This window comes from Cricetulus griseus, chromosome 4 (genome assembly GCF_003668045.3).
Source record: "Cricetulus griseus strain 17A/GY chromosome 4, alternate assembly CriGri-PICRH-1.0, whole genome shotgun sequence".
Taxonomy (NCBI): domain Eukaryota; kingdom Metazoa; phylum Chordata; class Mammalia; order Rodentia; family Cricetidae; genus Cricetulus; species Cricetulus griseus.
In genome coordinates this window covers 209,089,104-209,110,607 of record NC_048597.1, presented here as the reverse complement: position 1 = coordinate 209,110,607, position 21,504 = coordinate 209,089,104, and the positions used below count along the sequence as shown (strand labels likewise).

Here is a 21,504-nt window from a genome sequence, read left to right as displayed (position 1 = left end):
TAATTAAGCCTCTCATTCATTAAAATTCAGCAATTAGAATGAGCTATCCAAGGTAAATTTCCCATTTACTCAACTCATTTTTTAAAATAATATACCTCAACTCATTTAAAAAAAGTAGGAATAGATTTTAAGAATACTTGAGCAGAGTGGAAATACTATTCTATTAGGCAAATTCATTACTACTGGTGTACTCACTAGAGATTCTAAATGAATGCATTAGTTTGTGTAGCTGGAGATGAGTATACATTTAATGGTTATGATATTGATGCAGAATGCAATGATTTCAGAGTTAAGAGGTTTTTGAGTTAAGAATTGTTTATTTCATGTATCACATGAAAAAAGCATACCTTTACTCTAGAATGCTCCAAAAGGCAGCCTAGAAGCCTTGGAAGTGAACTAGTGAACTAAATAGACTTCTACATCTTTATAAAATTCAGTGGCTATCCTTCTTTGTAAGGCAAGCACATGTATAAAAGATGTGCTCATTAAGAACAGTTCCCACTTTTCAACATAGACAATGGCATCTCATGGTAACACAGATCCAGTAGCAACACTCTACCTTCAAAGACAAAGTGGACACATTATGTGTGAATTGTAGCTTGGACACTGTGATAACTGGAGTATCTTATCCTGCAGCAGGGAATAACCAATACCACTTGGAACAAAATGCCTGGCCACTATATTAATGTACTACTTGATTTATTCTACAGCTAAAATTATATCCTGATAGTTACAAACCTGATTTAAGGAGACAGAGTCAAGAGTTATACTTTCTCACAGTTTTTAGATCCAGGCAAATTCACAAATACAACTTTGAAAAACGGAGAACAAATCCCTTGGCTTCCTCCAAACTACTCCGTGTTCATACAGTCTATCTTCCTCTAAAGAGTTACATCCATTAGGGGTGTTAGATATTGTTAAAAAGAAGTATCTACACTTTCCTGTAGTGACAGACACTGTCTCTGGGGATTCTTATGGCTTCTTTTATCCAATTAGAGGTTTGCAGTGTTCAGGTAACAAATTGACCTTTGTGCTACACATTAAAATTCATTTATGTTCTAATCCAAAGATGCTAAAACACAGGCTATCTTTAAATACTTTCTAACAGTACTGCATACCAAATAAGACTGTACATTTTGTCATGTCTCAAGTAAACCAAGACAGTCTAAGATCTAAAGCTATTCAAAATTGTTCTTCGCATCAATCACAATCTAAAATTGCGTTCTTCTTGTTGGATTGTAAATTGTAATTTCGTAAATGTGTGTTGTTAAACTGCAGGAAGAAAATCAAAAGGTCTGTTAATTCATAAGATTACAAATTAAATCTTAAGCGACACTAAGAAGCCTTTTAAATATTCAAGATCAATTTTCCTCTCTTTTCTTAAAATCATTTTCCAATTTTTCTACAGTATTTCAATGTTCATGTTCTCCAGAATTTAATATTGACTCCAGGTTAAGTAACCATGTACTAGGTTCAAAGATTTTTCACTACCAAGAGAGAAGACTCTTTGTAGAACTAGATCAAAGACTAGGGCTAAAAAGTGTAGATAGTAAGAAATCATTTAGACACAAGTTCAGTTTGTTTTAGCAGCATAGAAATAAACTTTTTTCATGAAGAGTTTTGCTTTATTATGATAAAAGGTAAATATATGAAGTAAGAACATAGTCAGCATATTCAACATAAAGAAACCTCACTTATACATGAATGTGGATTTATTTGTGTGATATTTGTTTAATTTGTCCATGTATTTATTTTTATTTTTAAGGCAGAATCTCATAAATGATGTCCGTAGCTCAGTCTTTCCTTAAATGCAAAATTCTCATGCTCATAATCTTTCTGCTGCTTGGACTAAAAGCATGTGCTACTACACCTCATTTAATGTGGAATTTTTCTACTGCAATTCTTCCTGTTAATATATAAAATAGCACTTTAGACAGAAGCAAAAATACTTGGGTTCTTCCTTTAAATGAAACTAGAGCACAGTATTTTAGATATTTAAAAATCTACAAACAATAAGAATGTTTATATGCATATAATAAAGGTTTATTTTTCTTAAAAATATTAAGTAGAATAAAAGCAGTATGGATATAAACAATCATAACTGCATACACATTATATGGCTATTAGACACAAAAAGTAACAATTCTTTACTCACTTGTTCTACCCAAGAACATCTACTTGCAATGTGATACAAAATAACTTGGGGAAAATAACGGGAAAAACTCACAAGTTATTTTAAGGCTTGAAATTAGCAAGGATACAAAATATAACAGCAGCAATGTGGTTAGTAAAGGGTGAAATCAGAAAAAAAGGTAGGTAGCTTTTTGATGTAATTGAAAAAAGGGTGAAAAAAGTTATTATTTGTTTAACTTATCAAAGACAGGGCCTTGCAAATGTTACATTCTCTATCACCCAGCATATCACTAGTTCTCAGAAAATTGCTAATTTGAGGTCCTAATTCTTCATGTTTCCAGTTCTATTTAACTTAAACATAGTGATCACTTTTAACCTACGAGTAATAAGAAGCTTTTGTAATTTCCTGTTTTTAAAGAAGTAAAACAAAAGATATTACTACATATATTATCTGATTACTTTGAAAATAACTATAGTATGGCAAATGTATATTCTTTTTTGTAGCATACATTAAAGCAAGGAAGTAAATATATAGACAAAAACTACATTTCTATGTCCACTAAAAAATATTAAGTTCCTATCAATGGAACGGAAACTCTGGTGATACCTTGTTTATACAAATGAAGCATGTCTGAACACCAAAGGGTGGAGCTTGCCACTAGCTAACCATATAGGTCTGAAGGTCTGTACAGACAGACAGGAGGAAACAGCTGGGAATGTAGTAAGATAAGGTGGCTTTGGCTTGCTCCTTCTCTCTGATCTCTCAGCATTTTCCCCTATATCTTACTCTGGACTTTTATTAAGATCTATTAGAACATAAGTTGCAGATCAGCACCCAATGTTAAGCTACAGATTCACAGAAAAGCCACTTTGAAGACAGAGGCCCAGGCATGAGCTTCAGGTGGAACTCCCTCTGTGAAGTCCCTGCCAAATTGGAGAGGTTTTCCTTTGTTTGTTCCCCAAGTCTTTGAGGGAGTGTGGGATTTTTTGGTTGTAGCTTTTCGAAATAGTCTTCATTCAGCTGCCCTCCAAACTCAGGAGGCTTTGCCCTCAGGCTGTACCCACCAGACGTGTTTATTCTTAAAAATCCTGTGTGCATTTTTTTCAGACAGCCAGCTTTTTTTTTTCTCTCTCCCTCCTCCTCCCTCCCCTGCCGGTTTCAGGCAGTGCAAGGTTGCAAAGCTGAAATAGAGACAATAAACAAACAAACAAACAAACAAACAAAACCCACCACAGTCTAAGAGAATGCTGGAATTAGAAAAGTTCAGTAAACTACCAGGAACTACAAATGCAAGAATAATCAACAAAATACAAGAGATGGAAGAGAGAATCTCAGGTCATGAAGACACACTAGGAGAAGTAGAGTCATCGGCCAAAGAAAATCTTAAGTCAAACAAAACCCTAACACAAAATATCCAGGAAATATAGGACACTGTGAAAAGGCCAAAATGAAAAATAATAGGTATAGAAGAAGGTGAAGAAAACCAACTCACAGGTACAGAAAACATATTCAACAAAATCATAGGAAAAACTTTCCCGACCTAAAGAAAAACATGTCAATAAAAGTACAAGAAGCTAACAAAACACCAAATAGAGTGGACCACAAAAGAAAGTCTCCTCGCTACATAATAATCAAAATACCAAACATACAGAATAAAGAAAGAATATTAAAAGTAGCAGAGGAAAAAGGCCAAGTAACATATAAAGGCAAACCTATCACAATTACACCTGACTTCTCCATGGAAACTCTGAAAGCCAGAAGGTCTTGGATAGATATTCTATAAACACTAAGAGACCACAGAAGCTGGCCCAGATTACTAACAGAAGTTATGACCCAATTAGGTTTAACAGACATCTACAGAACATTCCATCCAAACACAAAAGAATATACCTTCTCAGCGCCACATGGAACCTTCCTTAAAATCGACCACATACTCAGCAACACAGCAAACCTCAAAAGGTATGAAAAAATTGGAATAACCCCTGTACATCTTATCAGACCACCATTCTTTAGAGTTAGAATTCAACAGCAACACAAATTGCAGAAACCCTCAAACTCATGAAAATTGAACAACAGGCAACTGCATCATCCCTGCGTCAAGGAAGAAGCAAAGAAAGAAATTAAAGACATTCTAGAATTCAATGAAAATGAAGACACAACATACCCAAAGTTATGGGACACTTTGAAAGCAGTACCAAGAGGAAAGTTCATAGCACTAAGTGCCCACATGAAGAAACTGGAGAATAGTCACACTAGAAAATGAACAGCACAACTGAAAGCTCTAGAACAAAAAGAAGCAAACTCACCCCAGAGACAGAGCAAGAACATGCAAATCAACAAAATCAGAAATAAAAAGGGGGACATAGCAGAAGCAGACACCCATAACTAAACACTGAGCTGAACTCCTGGAATCCAGTTGCAGAGAGGGAGGAGTGATGAGCAAAGGGGTCAAGACCAGGCTGGAGAAACCCACAGAAACAGCTGACCTGAACAAGGGTGAACTCATGGACCCCAGACTGATAGCTGGGAAACCAGCATAGGACTAGGACTGACACAGACACGCCGAATGTGGGTGTCATTAAGCAGTCTGGACAATCTACGGGGCCTCTGGCAGTGGATTGGTATTTATCCCTAGTGTACAAATGGACTTTGGGAGCCAATTCCATATACAGGTTTACTTTCTCAGCCTAAACACATGGGGGAGGGCCTAGGTCCTGCTCCAAATTATATGACAGCCTTTGAAGATCCTCCAGGGAAGGCCTCACCCTCTCTGTGGAGCAGAAAGGGGATGGCAGAGGGGGGCAGGGGAAGAGGGGACGGAGGAAGAACTTGGATTGACACATAGAACAAGCTTGTTTCTAATTTAAATTTTAAAAAAGGAAAAAAAAACCCTAATATCTATTGTAAGAAATTAGACTGTTCTGTATGATAGAAGAGCTACAAAAGAGAGAACAAAAAAGTGAGTATATTGACAAACTTCTATAAATGAGCGGAGACCAAAATTAAAAGTACAAATAAATGACATTATCATTGAAGGACTAGTAGACACAGGTGCTGACGTAACAATTATATCATAAGAATCTTGGCATCCAAATTGGCCCCTTCAGGAGGTAAATATTCAATTTTTAGGGATGGGAACTTTATCTCAGGTAAAACAGAGCACAAGATGGCTCAAATATAGAGGACCAGAAGGACAGAGAGGAATATTAAAGCCATATGTTGCTAATATTGCAATGAATTTGTAGGGACATGATTTATTGCAGCAATGGAATACTCAGATAAACACTCCACCAATCTTTTAAATTGGGGAAGAGGTTTTGCTTGTTTCCAAAGTTGAAAAAAAGACATGAATACCATCAAAATTGATAAAGATTTGATTTGAACAAGACACCTCTTAATTAGAAAAAATGATTTTCATCAAGCAGCATGGCTGTTTAATCTAAGCTAACCTATAAAACTAACAAATGCTTTTCATCTGATCAGATATAACTGGCCAAAGGAGCACCTCCCCAAAATTTAGGGTTAGGGAAGGTTATTATTTTGTCTTTGCAGGAGAATAAAGGGATTCAGCTAAGAAATGTAGGGAACACTGGACAAATGGGACATCTGAGGAAAAAGGACAAATCGTCCAGAAAAATCATCCCAAGAAAGGGTGCAAATTGGCCTGTTGGTATATCATATTTCCAACAGGATAAAATTTCATAAATCTTCCCCAATGTTTGTTTTTGCTTTTTACAGTCATACAATGCAAATGGTACTTTGTAATCCCAGTGCAATTAAAGATTAAAGTTGGTTTTGGAGCTGGAGTGTGGCTCTCTCCTCTAAACCCAAGCATTCTTGTTAAAGAAAAGCCAAAAATCTCTGTCTCATGTCGGAAGAGCCACTTGATATGGAACAGAAGAAAACCAAACATTTAAGGACTATTGAATTGCCATTAATCTCATAATCCCTTGATTTTATATTGACTTTTAACAGTGTTTCTTAAGACATAAATATTATATTTATATAAAATTGTATAAGATTAATATATATGTGTTTTTTAAAGGTTTATTATGATATTAATGGGCATATAAAGTATTAATTCTAGAAAAAGCTTTCATCTACTTTCCTATATATGATTTCTTTTTTTTTTAAGATTTATTTATTTATTACGTATACAATATTCTGCCTCCATGTATGCCTGCATGCCAGAAGAGGGCACCAGATCTCATTATAGATGGTTGTGAGCCACCACGTGGTTGCTGGGAATTGAACTCAGGACCTCTGGAAGAACAGCCAGTGCTCTTAATCTCTGAGCCATCTCTCCAGCACCCCCTATATATGATTTCTAATTTGAGACCCTCTGAGTTCTTTGCAGTGAACCATAACCACACCTAACTGAAACCTTTGAAGTCTCCCAAAAGTGGATGGGGCCAAACAACAATAATTCCACCAGGACTATGATAACATCATTAAGTGTAACAACTCCAACTAAAGATTGGCTTTGGACTATTAACTGCTCAGGACTATTTCAAGGTGGCCAGCTGAGGTGATTCAGCTTCACAGACTACTCTAGCCAGGATTTTAAACAAGCTTTGCATTTTCCCGTTATGCAGAGACTGGACAACAAATGATACAGCTTGACAAGTAACCCATTTTTCCTTTTCAGGATTTCCTAAAGATGCCATCACCCCCTAACAGCAGGAAGCAAATTAAAAACATGATGCCCACATTCCCAAAAGGTAGGATGGGTAGTTATTGGTCTTTCATTGGGTTATGGATATTTGTCATTATTGAAGTGGAGTGATTACAAGTTTTTCTTATATTGGTTTTGACTTTGGTTTAGACAAAAAGGGTAATATGTGGTGATATCTTATTTACACAAACAAAGCATGCCTCAACATCAGAGGGTGGGGCTTGCCACTAGCTAACCATAGAGGTCTGGAGGTCTGTACAGACAAAGAGGAAGTTGGGAAGGGAAAGGAATATAGACAGGAGGAAACAGAAACTCCTCTCTTTTCCTCTGGCAAGACAGTGTGAGGTAAAGGTAGCTTTGGCTTTCTCCTTCTCTGTGATGTCACAGCATTTCCCCCTATTTCTGATTCCTATTAGTAAGACCTATTAGAACTCATATAACAGGAAATAAAAGGAATAAAAGATATCTTAGTAGATATTTTTTTTTCTTTCACTAATTGTTCCCAAACAACATGGAGCCTCTAAAACTGGGAAGAGCCAGAAATTGGAAGAAACCTGGATACCTGAATTATCTTATAAAGAAGAAAGCATGCAAAACCTACCATTAACACTCATATGAGATGGTTACATATTACGAGAAATTGTCCAATACAATGAACTACTGATCTTAATGCTCATAAATTTCTTTTTGCAGCAAATGGATATCAGTATAAATATTTTTTTCTTACTTAGACTGGGAAATCCATGAATATTAGGCAGGTAAGTTTAGTTCAAATTGTATCCCTTGTGACCAACAGAAAGCCAAAAAGAGTAAAATTAGTTTTCATGCAAATTTTATTAAGTGAATGAATTAAAAGTGCAAGTGTTGACATCTCGGGACATAAAATGGAAATTTTATTAATGAATTACTGGAAATTATCTAACATGGTTAGTAACACATAAAAACTGAAGGTAAAAAAAAAATCAATTAAATTTACTGCTAACATGTACCAAAATTTCACAATGTTTACTGACATAAATTTTAAAAGTCAAAAGGCCCACAGATACTGTGACACACACCTTTAATGGCAGCACATGGGAGACAGAGGCAGGCAAACCTCCTTGAGTTTGACACCAGGCTGCTCTGAATTCCAGGACAGCCAGAGCTATTGAGACACCATCTCAAAAATAACCATAAATTTGAAATGTTCAAATTAAAGTTTCTCAAATATTCACAGAGCAACATCAAAGAAAAATTATTTTAGTAAACAACTAAGTCAAACAACTAGGGATCACCAAGACTCTATCTTTCAAAGTCACCTTACTGCTTTCACTTGGTAAAATGGTGACATTTTCTTTCCTTGTGCAGATGCCCTAGTAAAATTTGTAGCTAAGAAAGACCAGGTTGTGACCATAGAATGTTCTGACTGTTGTAATATTGAAGGGTTTTTACAAAGTGGCTTTCTAAAATACATCAGTATTTTTTATTTGTACTACTAAACAACAACAGATGGGCTTTAATAAAAATTTGTTAAGAGCTAACTGTACTTTTTCAGGCTTTCCACTGAGAAAAAGGAATACATCAGATCTACCAAAAATAGTTATTAGTGTTTGACCCAAATACTACTATACATACAAATCATAATCTATATTGCTTCAGGAAAGAAACTGACAAAAATGTAAATATGACGAAGGCACTTGTGCTAACAGCTCACTGTTGCTATACAGAACACTGCTGATGTGGGATGTCCTTCAGTTTATATGTTTATATGTATAAAACACTGACTGGTCAGTAACCAGGCAAGAAATATAGGCGGAGCTAAATTCTGGGAAGAGGATGCAGAGAGAAGTCGAGGGGAGAGGCCATGTAGTTGCTGAAGGAGAAACATGCTAGACTCTTCTCTGGTAAGATAAGATGACGTAGAAATGCTTAGATTAATAGAAATGGGTTAATAATTAAGAGGGAGCTAGCCAGTAAGAATCCTGAGCCATCAGCCAAACAGTTTATATTTAATATAAGTTTCTCTGTGTTTATTTAGGACAGAAACTCTGTCTACACACTACAGGTTTCTTATTTAATTTTATGGTGAGGGGAGACTGATGACACAACATGGACTACTCATGCTAAGTCAGAAAAGAACTTTCAGGATTCAAATTTGTCCTTTTATCATGTGGATTCTGGAGGTTCATTTAGGTTCAACTGGAGTGGCAGCTAGGAGTTTGTACAAGGTGATCCATCTCATTCACCTAAATTTTTTTAACATTAATTTTCTATCCAGGAACTCTGACACTGCCAACATTGTAGAAGTTTCTTTTGAAATTTCAATACAAGTATATGTATCCTCTGTAAATATGGAAACATCTACATCTTTTCAACTACCGAAGCTCTACTATTTTGTTTGGGTTTTTATTATTGTTGGTTCAAGACACTGGCTTCATTCAGTAAGTAGTGACAATGCTCAGTCCAGGGAATGCATCTATATTTCACTATAAAAAGGATACATTAAGAATTGTGGTACTGAGGGAAGTAACATTTACCGGGAACAGAAGTTCCCCTTTTATCTCATTTTGACCATAAGTATGTATAGTATGTAACTTTCCTGTAACATGACTATTTGGTGTATTATATTACAAGATTATCTAATATGAAACCATCCTTGTACTCTCAAGATAAATTTGCATTTTCTTATTTTTATCCTCCTTTCTTTTGCCTTCTCTGAGCTATATTCTAAGTGACTCTCTAAGGGGAGATTACTAAATATTTAAATAGTGTCCAATTTTCCCACAGGAAAGCAAATTTCATGAATAATGTATTTCAAACTCAACAATTATTTTCAGCTTTTAAGACTCTCTTTTTTATAACCTTGTTTAATTTACTCCCTATTTATGGTAAAATACTTTTATGTTTTAATAAAGCTTGCTTGAGGGTTCAGGATGCAAAGCCAGCCATACACACCTTTAAAACCAGGACTCAGGAGATAGACAGATGGATCTCTCTGTGTTCAAGGCCACCCTAGCCTACATAAGAGTGAAGAGTAACAAAGTTCATGTCTTTGATCCTAGCAGTTGGGATCACACACTTTTAATCCCAGCACTATGGAGGTGTAGACATTGAGTAATATGGCTGGGCAGAGAAAGGAATAAAATAAGGAGGTGGAGACAGGATGTTTGAACTTTCAACCCTAAGGATTTCTGGAGACAGGATTGCCATTTCATCTTGGTAGAGGTAAGATTACATTGCCTTGGCTGCTTTGCTTCTCTGATCTTCAGTTTGAAGCTTAAACCCCAATATCAGCCTCTGGTTCTTTTATTTATCATGTTACACCTATTTTGTTTTAATTTATACATAATTTCTTCTTTTATCCCTCTAGCCTTTTAAACATGCTCATTTATTTTTTCATCCACATTTAGCTAATAGTTTTGATTACTTCTGTTCAAATTCAAGAATCTTAAAGCATACACTATAACTTTAGACCTCCTGTAAAATAGGTAATTTCACAGACATCATTAAAACAACATACCTTTATCTAAAGTGCTGTTTACATGGAGTATATCTGTCCTGTGTCTTCCCTCATCACTTGATTTCCTAAAAGGAAATTTTAAGATACACTATCCTGTCAAAAGTAAGACTCTTTTGAGAATTTAGATAATTTTTTTTTACTAATAATTATATGGATTCTAGATTTAACAGGAAAACTGAAAGACAACTTAAGATACATGATTATCTGAATTATTTTTCTCACTGTGGTTATAAGAATCCTAAAGGAAACATGATGAGAGAAAAAAGATTTATTTTAGCTTTTAGTTTCAGAAGATTACAGCTTTCATAGAAGAGTCCACGGCAGAAGGAGCCACAGCCAGAGACATGCTTAAAATCAAACAGCAGAAGAACAAGCTGGAACCAGAAGACGGAAACTTCAAGTCTCACCTAACAGGTATTAACTTTGGCAAACCAGGCCTTACATTCTAAGGGTCGAAAACCCCCCAAAACATTAACATGAGCCAAAGAAGCAGATTTGAATCTAAAATGAGACTATGAAAAAGACATTTTAGATTCAAATCTGCTTCTATTAGTAACATTTGAGTTTCCACTGCTGAAAAGGATACTAAGGACCTTGCTTTTGAAAGAAACCTGTATACTCTCATTTTTTAGGAAGTAATTTAAATTATTTTAACCCACAAATGTCAAGTTCCTGGCTACCATTAAGTGCTTCTCTATCATAACACAAATTATGTTCATTTGTGGGATTCTTCTGTACAAAATACATAGCTTCCTTCTAAACAAAATACATACACATTTAGTCTGTTTCCAAACTCACTGACAATGTGTATTGCCTCAGCCCAACATGTTTGTTTGTGATACAGTATAGCTCTAATTTCATGTTCATCCAGCCTCAGGTTTTGAGTACAGAAGTGCAAGCAATGCATGGCATTTATACGCTCTATAGCACAATTCATCATGACTTTAGGTTTGAAGTGGGTAGGTAACAAATAACAAAATTACTATGTCATTGTTAATAGAACGTCCTTGTCAATCATTTAAATATGCATGATCTTGTCTCAGGAACCACAAACAAAAATTTGAAATACTATGAAACAATCCCAATGTATACTCAGTATATTAGAGATATAATAAAAATGATCAAAAGCACATTTAGGAGCATAATATATTATGCAAACAAAATTAAACTTGCTCAAAAAATAATGGCCAGAGTGTGTGAGTGAAACACAAATAAATTTGAAAGATCAGACGGCAAAACTACAATAAAAATCCAATCAATAGGTTGCAATATGACAAACAAAATGACCAAAGTTTGTACCATAATCTCAATATACTGAGTAAAGAAAAATGAGTACTAAATTATAAAAAAGTTAAAAATATAGTGAATAAAAGTTGGAAAATATATATATATATAAACACACAGACACATATACATATGAAATGTTATATTAAAATCAAATTCTTAAAACTGTGGTGTCCTGACTAGCAATCCATATTCAGAAAATGTGGTAAAAAGTGATGTAAGAATGGTATGCAAAACCTTACGTTGGTAAATAATTTGTTAAACATAACAATAGGATTTTGCTCATATGACATTAAGTATTGTGTGACTGAGGAGATAGGTCATTTGATAAACTGGATGCTATACATATGAAAGAACCAAGGTTCCAATCTCCAGAACCTGTATTAAAACATGATAACAGGACTAGAAACATGGCTCAGCAGTAAAGAGTGTTTGTGCTTGGTTCCCAGCATATATGTCAGGTGGATTACAACCTCTAGACATCTGTACTTACATGTGCACACTGTACCACAGACACACATACACACATACATACAAAACAAAACAAAACAAAAAAAACCTTAAAAAGGTGTACACTAGTACACATAGCCAATTTGACAACAAAAATGATAATATATACTGAATACTTATACAGTTGTAATATGTACTAATGTAATATGAAGTTTCACATGAAAAATACAAAATTCCAAAATTATGAAATTCACTTTCATATATTTTTTCTAACCAAAACTGAGAAGAATATATTTTAAAAATCAGTATTTCTACCATGTTAATATTTCTCACTGAAAGGATGATGAATGTAAGATCAAACTTACTGGCTGAAAGGCACTTAGTTTTTAAAATACGTAATACACAGAAAATTATCTATAGATATAGATAGCTGGGACTTCGGCCTTTGTTGTGCAAAATTTTGCCTGCCCACACAAATTTAAAGATCAATGTATACATCAATATACAAGAAAAAAAAAAAAAGAAGACAATAAAAAGTAAATTCCTCTAATACAAATGAAAAAGAAAAGGTAAACTAATGACAAACTATGTTGGTCCTGAATGTAACTTACTTCATCAATTATCTGAATGATTTTTGCACTTAAACTGAAAACACATTTTAAAGTTAGTAACTGAGAAGTTAAAGATTTAGCTTATCATTAATCACTGGTTATCAAAGAAATGCAAATTAAAATAAAACTGATTTAAGTTATCAAACAATTTGGGGGGGCGGGTGAGACAGGGCTTCTCTGTAGTGTTGGAGCCTGTCCTGGAACTGGCTTTGTTGACCAGACTGGCCTCAAACTCACAGAGATCTACCTGCCTCTGCCTCTCGAGTGCTGGAATTAATGGTGTGAGCCAACACTGCTGGGCTACATTTCTTTTATATTACTGGGTTATTTATGTTCTTCTGGCAGAGTTGCACCATGAAGCACAGGCTGCCCTCAATCTCGTGAGCCTCCTGTCTAGCCACCAGAAGGCTGAATTTCAAATTTGTATCCCATACTCAGCATATTCAACTAAACACATTTTCAGGTTTTTGTGCATTTTCTTATTTCCTATACTTCTTATGAAGTGTAGAAGATAAATTTTTGGAAAGAAATATGGTATTTATTAATTAATTAAGAAAATATCCATGAAGCAAAAAATTTCACCTGTTGCATTTTTAAATGATAAATGTAAAGAGATAAGCAGAAATACTTAATATATTTTAACAGTAAAAAATAATGTAACAACATGCTAAAGGAATGGTAAAAATATAACTCTGGTTTATCTTTTTAATGATGTTATCAATAAAATCATAGGTTACCAAACAATTCATTATTGATAAATGAAATATAAAAACCAGTAAACAGATTACTAACTAATCACTCTGTACTAAGAAGATGGCTCAATACATAAAGTGCTGATTGTACAAGCATGACCTGAAGCTTGGAGACAGACAGAAACACCAGACAGACAGACAGACAGACAGACAGAGACACAGACACAACTCTTCTTTCAAATACTCTGAAATCCACACATATCAAGTCAGGTTAACAAACTGTGTTGAGGCAACAGAAATTCTCTTGGACATCTCCTTCAAGTCATTTTGTTTAGCAAAATTGAAAGAATACCTCGAAAAATAAACAAAAATGTTCTTTGTAAGCTAAACTGAAAAAAACCTCCAAACAGACAAATACCAGTTATACAGAGATTAGAGGAGCAACTAAGTGGTAGAGCACATGATCAGAATCACTAAGACCCTGGGTACAAAATCCACCATCAAAAACACAGACAATGACACACAATGTACATGAAGTAACAATATATACACAGTAGTAGATTTTGCATAGATTACTGGTTGTAATGATTAATACAAGAAATAAAAACATTTAAAAATTACCTGCATTGCACTTTTCCCCAGTTTCACCACCTCAAATAATGTGACAGGATCCCCTTCACCATTTTGTTGAGGGTGTCCATTAGCTCTTCCACGACCGACTCCTCTAATAGCAGCTTCAATTCTGCTCTTCTCCCCTGGAGATTTTCGAGGTTTCTTATTTGTAGACTGAATTAAAAGAAAGAAAAATTATACTAAATGCAGACTTACTTCAGTTTTATATAAACATAATCTCAAACTGTTTGATCCTATAAAGCTGTTTTGAAATACTATAGGTCAAACACCAATTACTAAACAAAAACAAAACTATTAAAATTTTTCATGATCAAAACCTTACAGGACAGACATCAAATTTAAGTTCATAGAGATAGGAAATTAAAGTTTAAAATGGCGCTAGATATTTTATATAAGAATGTTTAATGATTTAATCATGTCTACTCTTAACTTCACCATCTTTATATCTTCCTCAATATACTCTCTGCATCCTGAGAATCCTAGTTCACTAAAACATTCCCAGAAAATTCTGCATTTCCAATTTCTTTCTCTGCTGAATTACTCAAACATCCTTAGACTCTTCAACAACTACTCATCAGTGGACACACTTGGAGCTGTTCAAGATACTGGAGGATACAATAAAGCTGAAGGAAATAGTTCTACCTGGATGTAGTCTAAATTTCTTCTACCCCATGCCCCCAGTTATTTCTCTCTTTTGTTTTTATAAGACACAATCTCATGTAGCCAACGCTACCCTCAAACTTACTATATTGCTAGAAAAAAAAAACAAAAACAAAAACCCAAACTCGTGATCCTCCTTGTATCTTCCAAGTGCTGGTATTATAGGCATGCACCATTGTGCTGTTTATGCAGGGCACGGACAGAACCAAGGGCTTCGTACACGCAAGGCAGACATTCTGCCAGCTGAGATACAGCCCCAGCCCACCAGGTTTTTCAACATTAATACTACCCACTACTGTATCTTAAAGGCAGGGGTAATATGAGAAATGTGTCTGTCACTTTATCCAGTTGCTCCATCAAACTAACCAACATAAATTTTGCTAAATGCAAAATTAAGAGAAATAAACATTATTTAATTACCACTACCTCTTGCTCCCAGTTATTTCTCCTTTGTGTTTCCAAGGCACAATCTCATATAGCACAGGCTAACCTCAAATTCACTATGTAGTTAAAGAGTTTCCTTTAAAGTCACATGATTTTCTGCCTTTCTTCTCAGATACATTATCCCTTCCTATGTTATATTCATTGCCACTTGGTGTTAACCAGAGGTCCTGCTCAAGCATCTTTTCTTTTCAATCATTATACTTTTTGCTATAATTCATTTGAGCCCTGTTCTAAAAACCAATTTTCTGCTTCTTGTCTACAAATCTATCCTTATTCATCGTCATGATGCTCGAGCTGGCCCCTATAAATGTTATTCTATTGCCATCTGCTGCAGTATTAGCCTTTATAAACAGAGGTCACTACAGAAACACTACACAGCACAATGGCGTGGGGAGTGAAAGGTTTTCTCTACATGATTGAGCTTTGTCAACTTGACCGTTTAGAGTCCTCCTAGTACTGTCATAGTCACCAACTTCCATCCCTTTTTTGGTGTTGTTATTTTTCATCATCATCATAATTTTATTTGGTTTTTCAAGACAGGGTTTCTCTGTGTACATCTTTTTTTAACATTTTATTTATTTATTATGTCTTCTGCCTGCATGCCAACAGGGGGCACCAGATCTCATTCAAGGTGGTTGTGAGCCACTATGTGGTTGCTGGGAATTGAACTCAGGACCTCTTGGAAGAACAGTCAGTGTTCTTAACTGCTGAGCCATCTCTCCAGCCCCTGTGTACATATTTTTTCCTTTGTATAAAAATTTTTATTAAGCTATATATTTTTCCCCAATCTCCTTCCCTCCTCCCTTCTCCCTTTCCACCCTTGTTCCACCCTCCATGCCCACAATTTACTTGGTAACTTTTGTCTTTTTCCTCTTCCTAGGCAGATCCATGTTATGTCTTAGGAGGCTCTCTATTACCTAGGTTCTCTGGGGTTATGGTCTGTAGGCAGTTGTTTTATGTTTAATATCCACTTATAGTTGAGTACATATAATATTTGTCTTTCTGGGTCTGGGTTACTTCAGTCAGGATGGTTTTTCCCTTGGTCTGTCCATTTGCCTACAAATTTCAAGATGTCTTTTTTTTTTTTTTTTTTTTTTTTGCCACAGAGTAGTACTACATTACATAAATGTACCACATTCTTTATTCAAGGGACATCTAGGTTGTTTCCAGGTTCTGCCTATTACATATAATGCTGCTATGAACATAGTTGAGCAAGTGTCATTGTGTTGTGAGCGTGCATCCTTTGAGTATATGCCCAAAAGTGACACTGCTGGGTCTTGAGGTAGGTTGAATCACAATTTCCCGAGGAACTGCCAGAGTGATTTCCATAGCGGCTGTACAAGTTTGCACTCCCACCAGCAATTCTCCCCATTCTATCCAGAATAAGGTGTCATCCCTGTTTTTTATCTTGGCCATTCTGACAGGTGTAAGATGGAATCTCAGAGTTGTTTTAATTTGCATTTCCCGAATGACCAGGATGTTGAGCATTTTCTTAAGTGTCTTTCAAGCCACTTGAGATTCCTCTGTTAAGAGTTCTCTATTTAGTTATATAGCCCATTTTTTATTGGATTATTTGGTCTCTTGATGTCGAGTTTTTTGAGTTCTTTGTATATTTTGGAGATCAAACCTGCAAGTTCCATTCTTAAGACACAATAACAAGTAGGGCAGTGGTGGTGCATACCCAATTCCAGCACTCTGGAGGGAGAGACAGATGGATCCCTGAGTTCAGGCACAGCCAGGTCTTCAGAGAACATGCTGTCTATTAAATCTGTTATTTAAGTCGACATATGGAGCATTTTATTTTTACTATTAATGTATTTCATTAACCATCTACAGCAATGCCTAAAAAATACCTTGACTGTTTTTTCTTTAAAGCTTTACATTCCTTTAGTTGTAGTCATTAACTTGCTGAAAGACAGTTCTTATTACCTCCTCTTTCTTTTCATGCCAGAGGAGGGTAGGGGGTAATAAAGAAAACTAAACCCCTCTACAGAGGTGTAGTGAAAGTTAAAGATTGCTAGGTGAGGAGGCTCACAAGTCTCCCACACGGTCACACCCTGCCTCCCTTCTTCCCTTCTGAATATAGTATAGGCAGTTGATGGTTTCTGGGATTCAGGGGGACTTTTCAGTAGTTTAGTTGCTTATTAAGTTGCCTGACAATAACTTCCCCTCCGAGCTCCTCAAATAACTCTAATTAAATGCATTGAAACTCTAACCTAGTTAAGCAGAACTTCCTTTAATGACCTATCTAGAGTGATTAGATGTTTGATTGTCTCCCCAGGAGAAGGTTCACATACCAATATTTAAGAAGCAGATGTTAATTGTGGGACATTATTACCAAATATTCATAAACTGAATTGAATAAATACAAATCAAGGATAATCAAACTAATGTCCTTGCCTTTTAAAAACATAATGATTCAACACAGGCTGAAGAAGAGCGTGTTGCAGAGAAAAGGAAACAAAGCACATAATAAGTAGAATGAGTAGTACGTGGTTGGCCCCAAAACTGGAAATTAAAGATAAAAGTAATTAGCAAATTTTGAATATAGCCAGTTAATTAAAATATGGTATCAATTTTAAATATCCTGGTTTTGAGAACTACATAATACCTAATGTAATCCTCTTGTTCCTAAAAAATATTCACTCAAGTGTGTAGAGCTCACTTGACGCTATACAATATAGGGTAGTATAAAGTTCTAAGAAATGGATATACCTATAACAATAATAGCAGTAAACAAATAGGGAATCTAGAGTAATCTTAATTGGACAATAATCTATGAAATAGAATTATGAATGAAAATAACAATTTAGACTTCATAAAATTTAGAATTTTTTTTTACTCTAACACAGGAAACCAACTGCTGAGTATATAAAATACTGTTCTTTCTTCTGTTCAATCAAAATGATGTTTTTAATCATAAATCAGCTAATCATACATGGGTGACTCTGCCTCTGAACTCTAACCCTGATAAACACCTTCAGCAAAGTGGCAGGATACAAGATTAACTCAAAAAAATCTGTAGCCCTACTATATACCGATGACACATTGGTGGAGAAAGAAATCAGAGAAACATCACCCTTTACAATCGCCACAAACAACATAAAATACCTTGGGGTAACACTAACCAAAAAAATGAAAAAACTGTACCGTAAGAATTTTGAGTCTCTAAAGAAAGAAATTAAAGAAGACACCAGAAAATGGAAAGATTTCCCATGCTCTTGGATCAGTAGGATCAACATAGTAAAAATGGCAATCTTGTCAAAAGTAATCTACAGATTCAATGAAATCCCCATCAAAATTCCAACACAATTCTTCACAGACCTTGAAAGAACAATTCTCAACTTTATATGGAAAAACTAAAGTCCCAGGATAGCCAAAACAACCCCTCCCCTGATAATGAGATTGATGACTGACTTAATATGCAACCCGACAGCCCTCATCCAGCAGCTGGAAGTAGAAGCAGAAATCCACAACTTATCACTGAACTGAACTGGAATCCAATATGAGGGAAGGACGAGTGATGTGCAAAGGGGTCCAGACCAGGCTGGTGAAACCCACAGAAACAGCTGACCTGAACAAGAGGAGCTCTTGGTCCCCAGACTGATAGCTGGGATACCAGCATGGGACTGATCCAGACCCCAGGAACACTGGTTTCAGTGAGGAGACCTCGGAAATCTACGGGACCTCCTGTGGTAGAGTTCAGTACTTATCCCTAGCATAGGTGTAGACTTTGGGAGTCCATTCCACATAGAGGGATAATTCCTGAGCCAAGACACACGGGGGTGGGCCTAGGCCTTTTCCCAAAGGACACGATAAACTCTGATGACCCCTTATGAAAGGCCTCACCCTCCAGGGGGAGCAGAAAGGATATATGATAGGTAGGGTTGATTTGGGGGTGGGGAGTTGTAGGGGAGGAGGGAAGGGAGAGGGAACTGGGATTGACATGTAAAACAATCTTGTTTCTAATTCAAACAAAAAAAAAAGGTGTCAAATATTTCATTTTTGCTTACAGACAAGGCAGTGTGCTGCAGAAACTCTTAAACAATTCATTCCAAAATTTCATACTGAATTTTTCATCTTCAAACAAATCTAACTGTATCATGAATAATAAAATCCCAGAGATACTGGGGTTCAAGCTGAGGATCAGAAAGCAAAGCAGCCAAATCACCAAAAGTTCTCACTTCTACCAAGGCTGGGGTCAGTCCTGTCCTCAATGTGGCTGGAAACTGATTGTCTATAACTGAATGCCAGCTCTGAGACCCTGCTCCCATCTTATATTCCTTTCTTGTGCTGGGATCAAAGGCATATCCCACCACCGTCCATCTTATATAGCTAATTAGTATAGCTTCTGGGATTAAAGGTGTGTACCACCACTGCCTGGCTTCTATGGCTGTGGCTAGCTTTGCATTCTGATCTCCAGGCAAGCTTGATTAGATCATATATAATATATCACCACATCTAAAATTTATATAAAAGCTTATAGACTACTATAAGAACGGTTACATACACTTCATTGAAATTTGCCAGTTTTCAATATTCTAGAATTTGTTAGCTTGCTCATCCTTCATCCCCCACATTTTTGAATCACTTGAGAGTAAAATACCAACATTAGAGTCTCCAAATAAAGGATTTCTTCTATTCTTCTATATTCCATGTACAACTAAACTCCATAATTAACATTAAATTCTTCTACCTAATCCACAGATTCTAAAAAAGTTTCTACAATTATAATTTTTGTAGAGGGCACAGGGGTCATTGTGCTCACAGACATGCACTAGCAGAACCTGGAATATTAAGCACACACGGTTATTCCTTCAAGGGAAGGAAAGCAAAACTCGCTTTCCACCAGAAGACTGGAGCAGACAGGCTTTCTAGCCTGGTGACCTTTACTCAATCCAGCACTAGATCGTTCTCCACACCCATTTTTATATAATCTATAGAATCAATCTTTATTAGAGTATCACATGTACTTTACAAAGAGTTTTGATGTAGTCACATCAGATCTATATTTAGCTTATTTCGTTCCACAGAGATTTAGGAATGCGCTCTTGTGTTTGCAGGATTCAGTTAAGCATCACAAAAACAGTTTTCACCAAACAGTGCTGTGTTTTCATGAGCCTAAAACAAGACTCCTGAAGTTTGACCTAACACTGGCTACTGAGTTATGTTATGCCATCTGCCTTCATGTCTCTCTGCAGCTTGTGAAGATCACAGAGACAGACCCACCCACCCACCCCAGTCAAACTTTTATGGTAAATGATCCAAATTGAGGTCAAGTATATTTAGTTGATATTTAATAATATCTCAATTTCTTTTAACTCACTGAAACACATAAATGAACCCAACTGCCCTTGGGGCACTATAATAGAGTTGACCATTGTTCAAAGTGCTGTTTAAAATGTGTTTTAAAACATTCTATGGTTAATAGAAGCTCTTAGTGTAAGCATTTCTTCTGACATTAATTTTCCTATAAATAAGCATAATATAGGGATGGGGCTATTTGATCTACCTAATTTGGAGATATTGGACTCTTCTCTGGTGACCTGGCTACTTGAATAAAAGAATGTCAAATAGCCAGACAAACTCCCTTCTGTTTTTAAAAAGCACCAGGAAACTGCAGCTGCACACAGCTCCAGCTCCTAAAGCAGTGGTTCTCACCCTTCCTAATGCTGCGACCCTTTAATACAGTTCCTTGAGTTGTGATGACTCCCAACCATAAGATTGTTTTCATTACTACTTCATAACAGTAATTTTGCTGTGTTATGGATAGTAATGTGATACGTGTTTTCCGATGGCCTTAAGTGACCCATTTGAAAGGATCACACAACCTCCAAAGGGGTCTTGAATCACAAGTTGAGAATCCCTGTCCTAAAGGTGTGGTCTCTGATGTTACCATTTCAGTTATACTGGAATTTCTGTCACTACAAGTCACAGAAAACTCTGGATGACACTTTAGCCTTTTCCATTCTGGTCAGAAGGGTAGTACTTTCTCTAGTGGCCTAGCAGACAGGACACTGTCACAGGTACAAAAGCTCCCTGACTGGTGTAAAGGAAATGCTACAATTACATGAAGTCCCACTGTAATTATTGTAAATTCCCCATTTCTGACTATATATGCAGGTTACGTGGCACATCTGATGAGCTGAATGGGACACACTTCTTTAGCTGACTCTCCCTAGATTACATTAGGCTCCCCAAAAATTCACCTTGTCTCACTAATTTTCTCTGCTAGGTAGTAACAGAAAAAGGAGCAGTAGTGACCACATCTCTGACAAATGCAGAAGGCTGAGCCTTGACACCCAAGACAAAACTAAAGCAGACCTCAAAAAGCATATGACAATGGCACATCCTCATGGCTTATTTTTGGGTGAGAAGCCACAGAAACTTACAACCCTGATAATGGCAAATCTGCAGTCTGG

The 21,504-nt window shown here is 36.0% G+C and overlaps 1 protein-coding gene across 2 annotated transcripts in view; it reads right to left on the bottom strand.

The window, feature by feature from the left end:
• Positions 1 to 21,504, bottom strand: part of Stag1 (stromal antigen 1) — a 298,555-nt gene that overhangs the window by 174,826 nt on the left and 102,225 nt on the right. The window contains exon 4 of one of the 2 annotated variants that reach the window (XM_027414298.2): positions 13,967 to 14,131. In XM_027414298.2, the coding sequence (XP_027270099.1) occupies positions 13,967 to 14,131 (165 nt within the window). Of the gene's footprint in view, positions 1 to 13,966; positions 14,132 to 21,504 lie in introns of those variants that run through there. The other variant, XM_027414299.2, reaches the window with a different exon arrangement.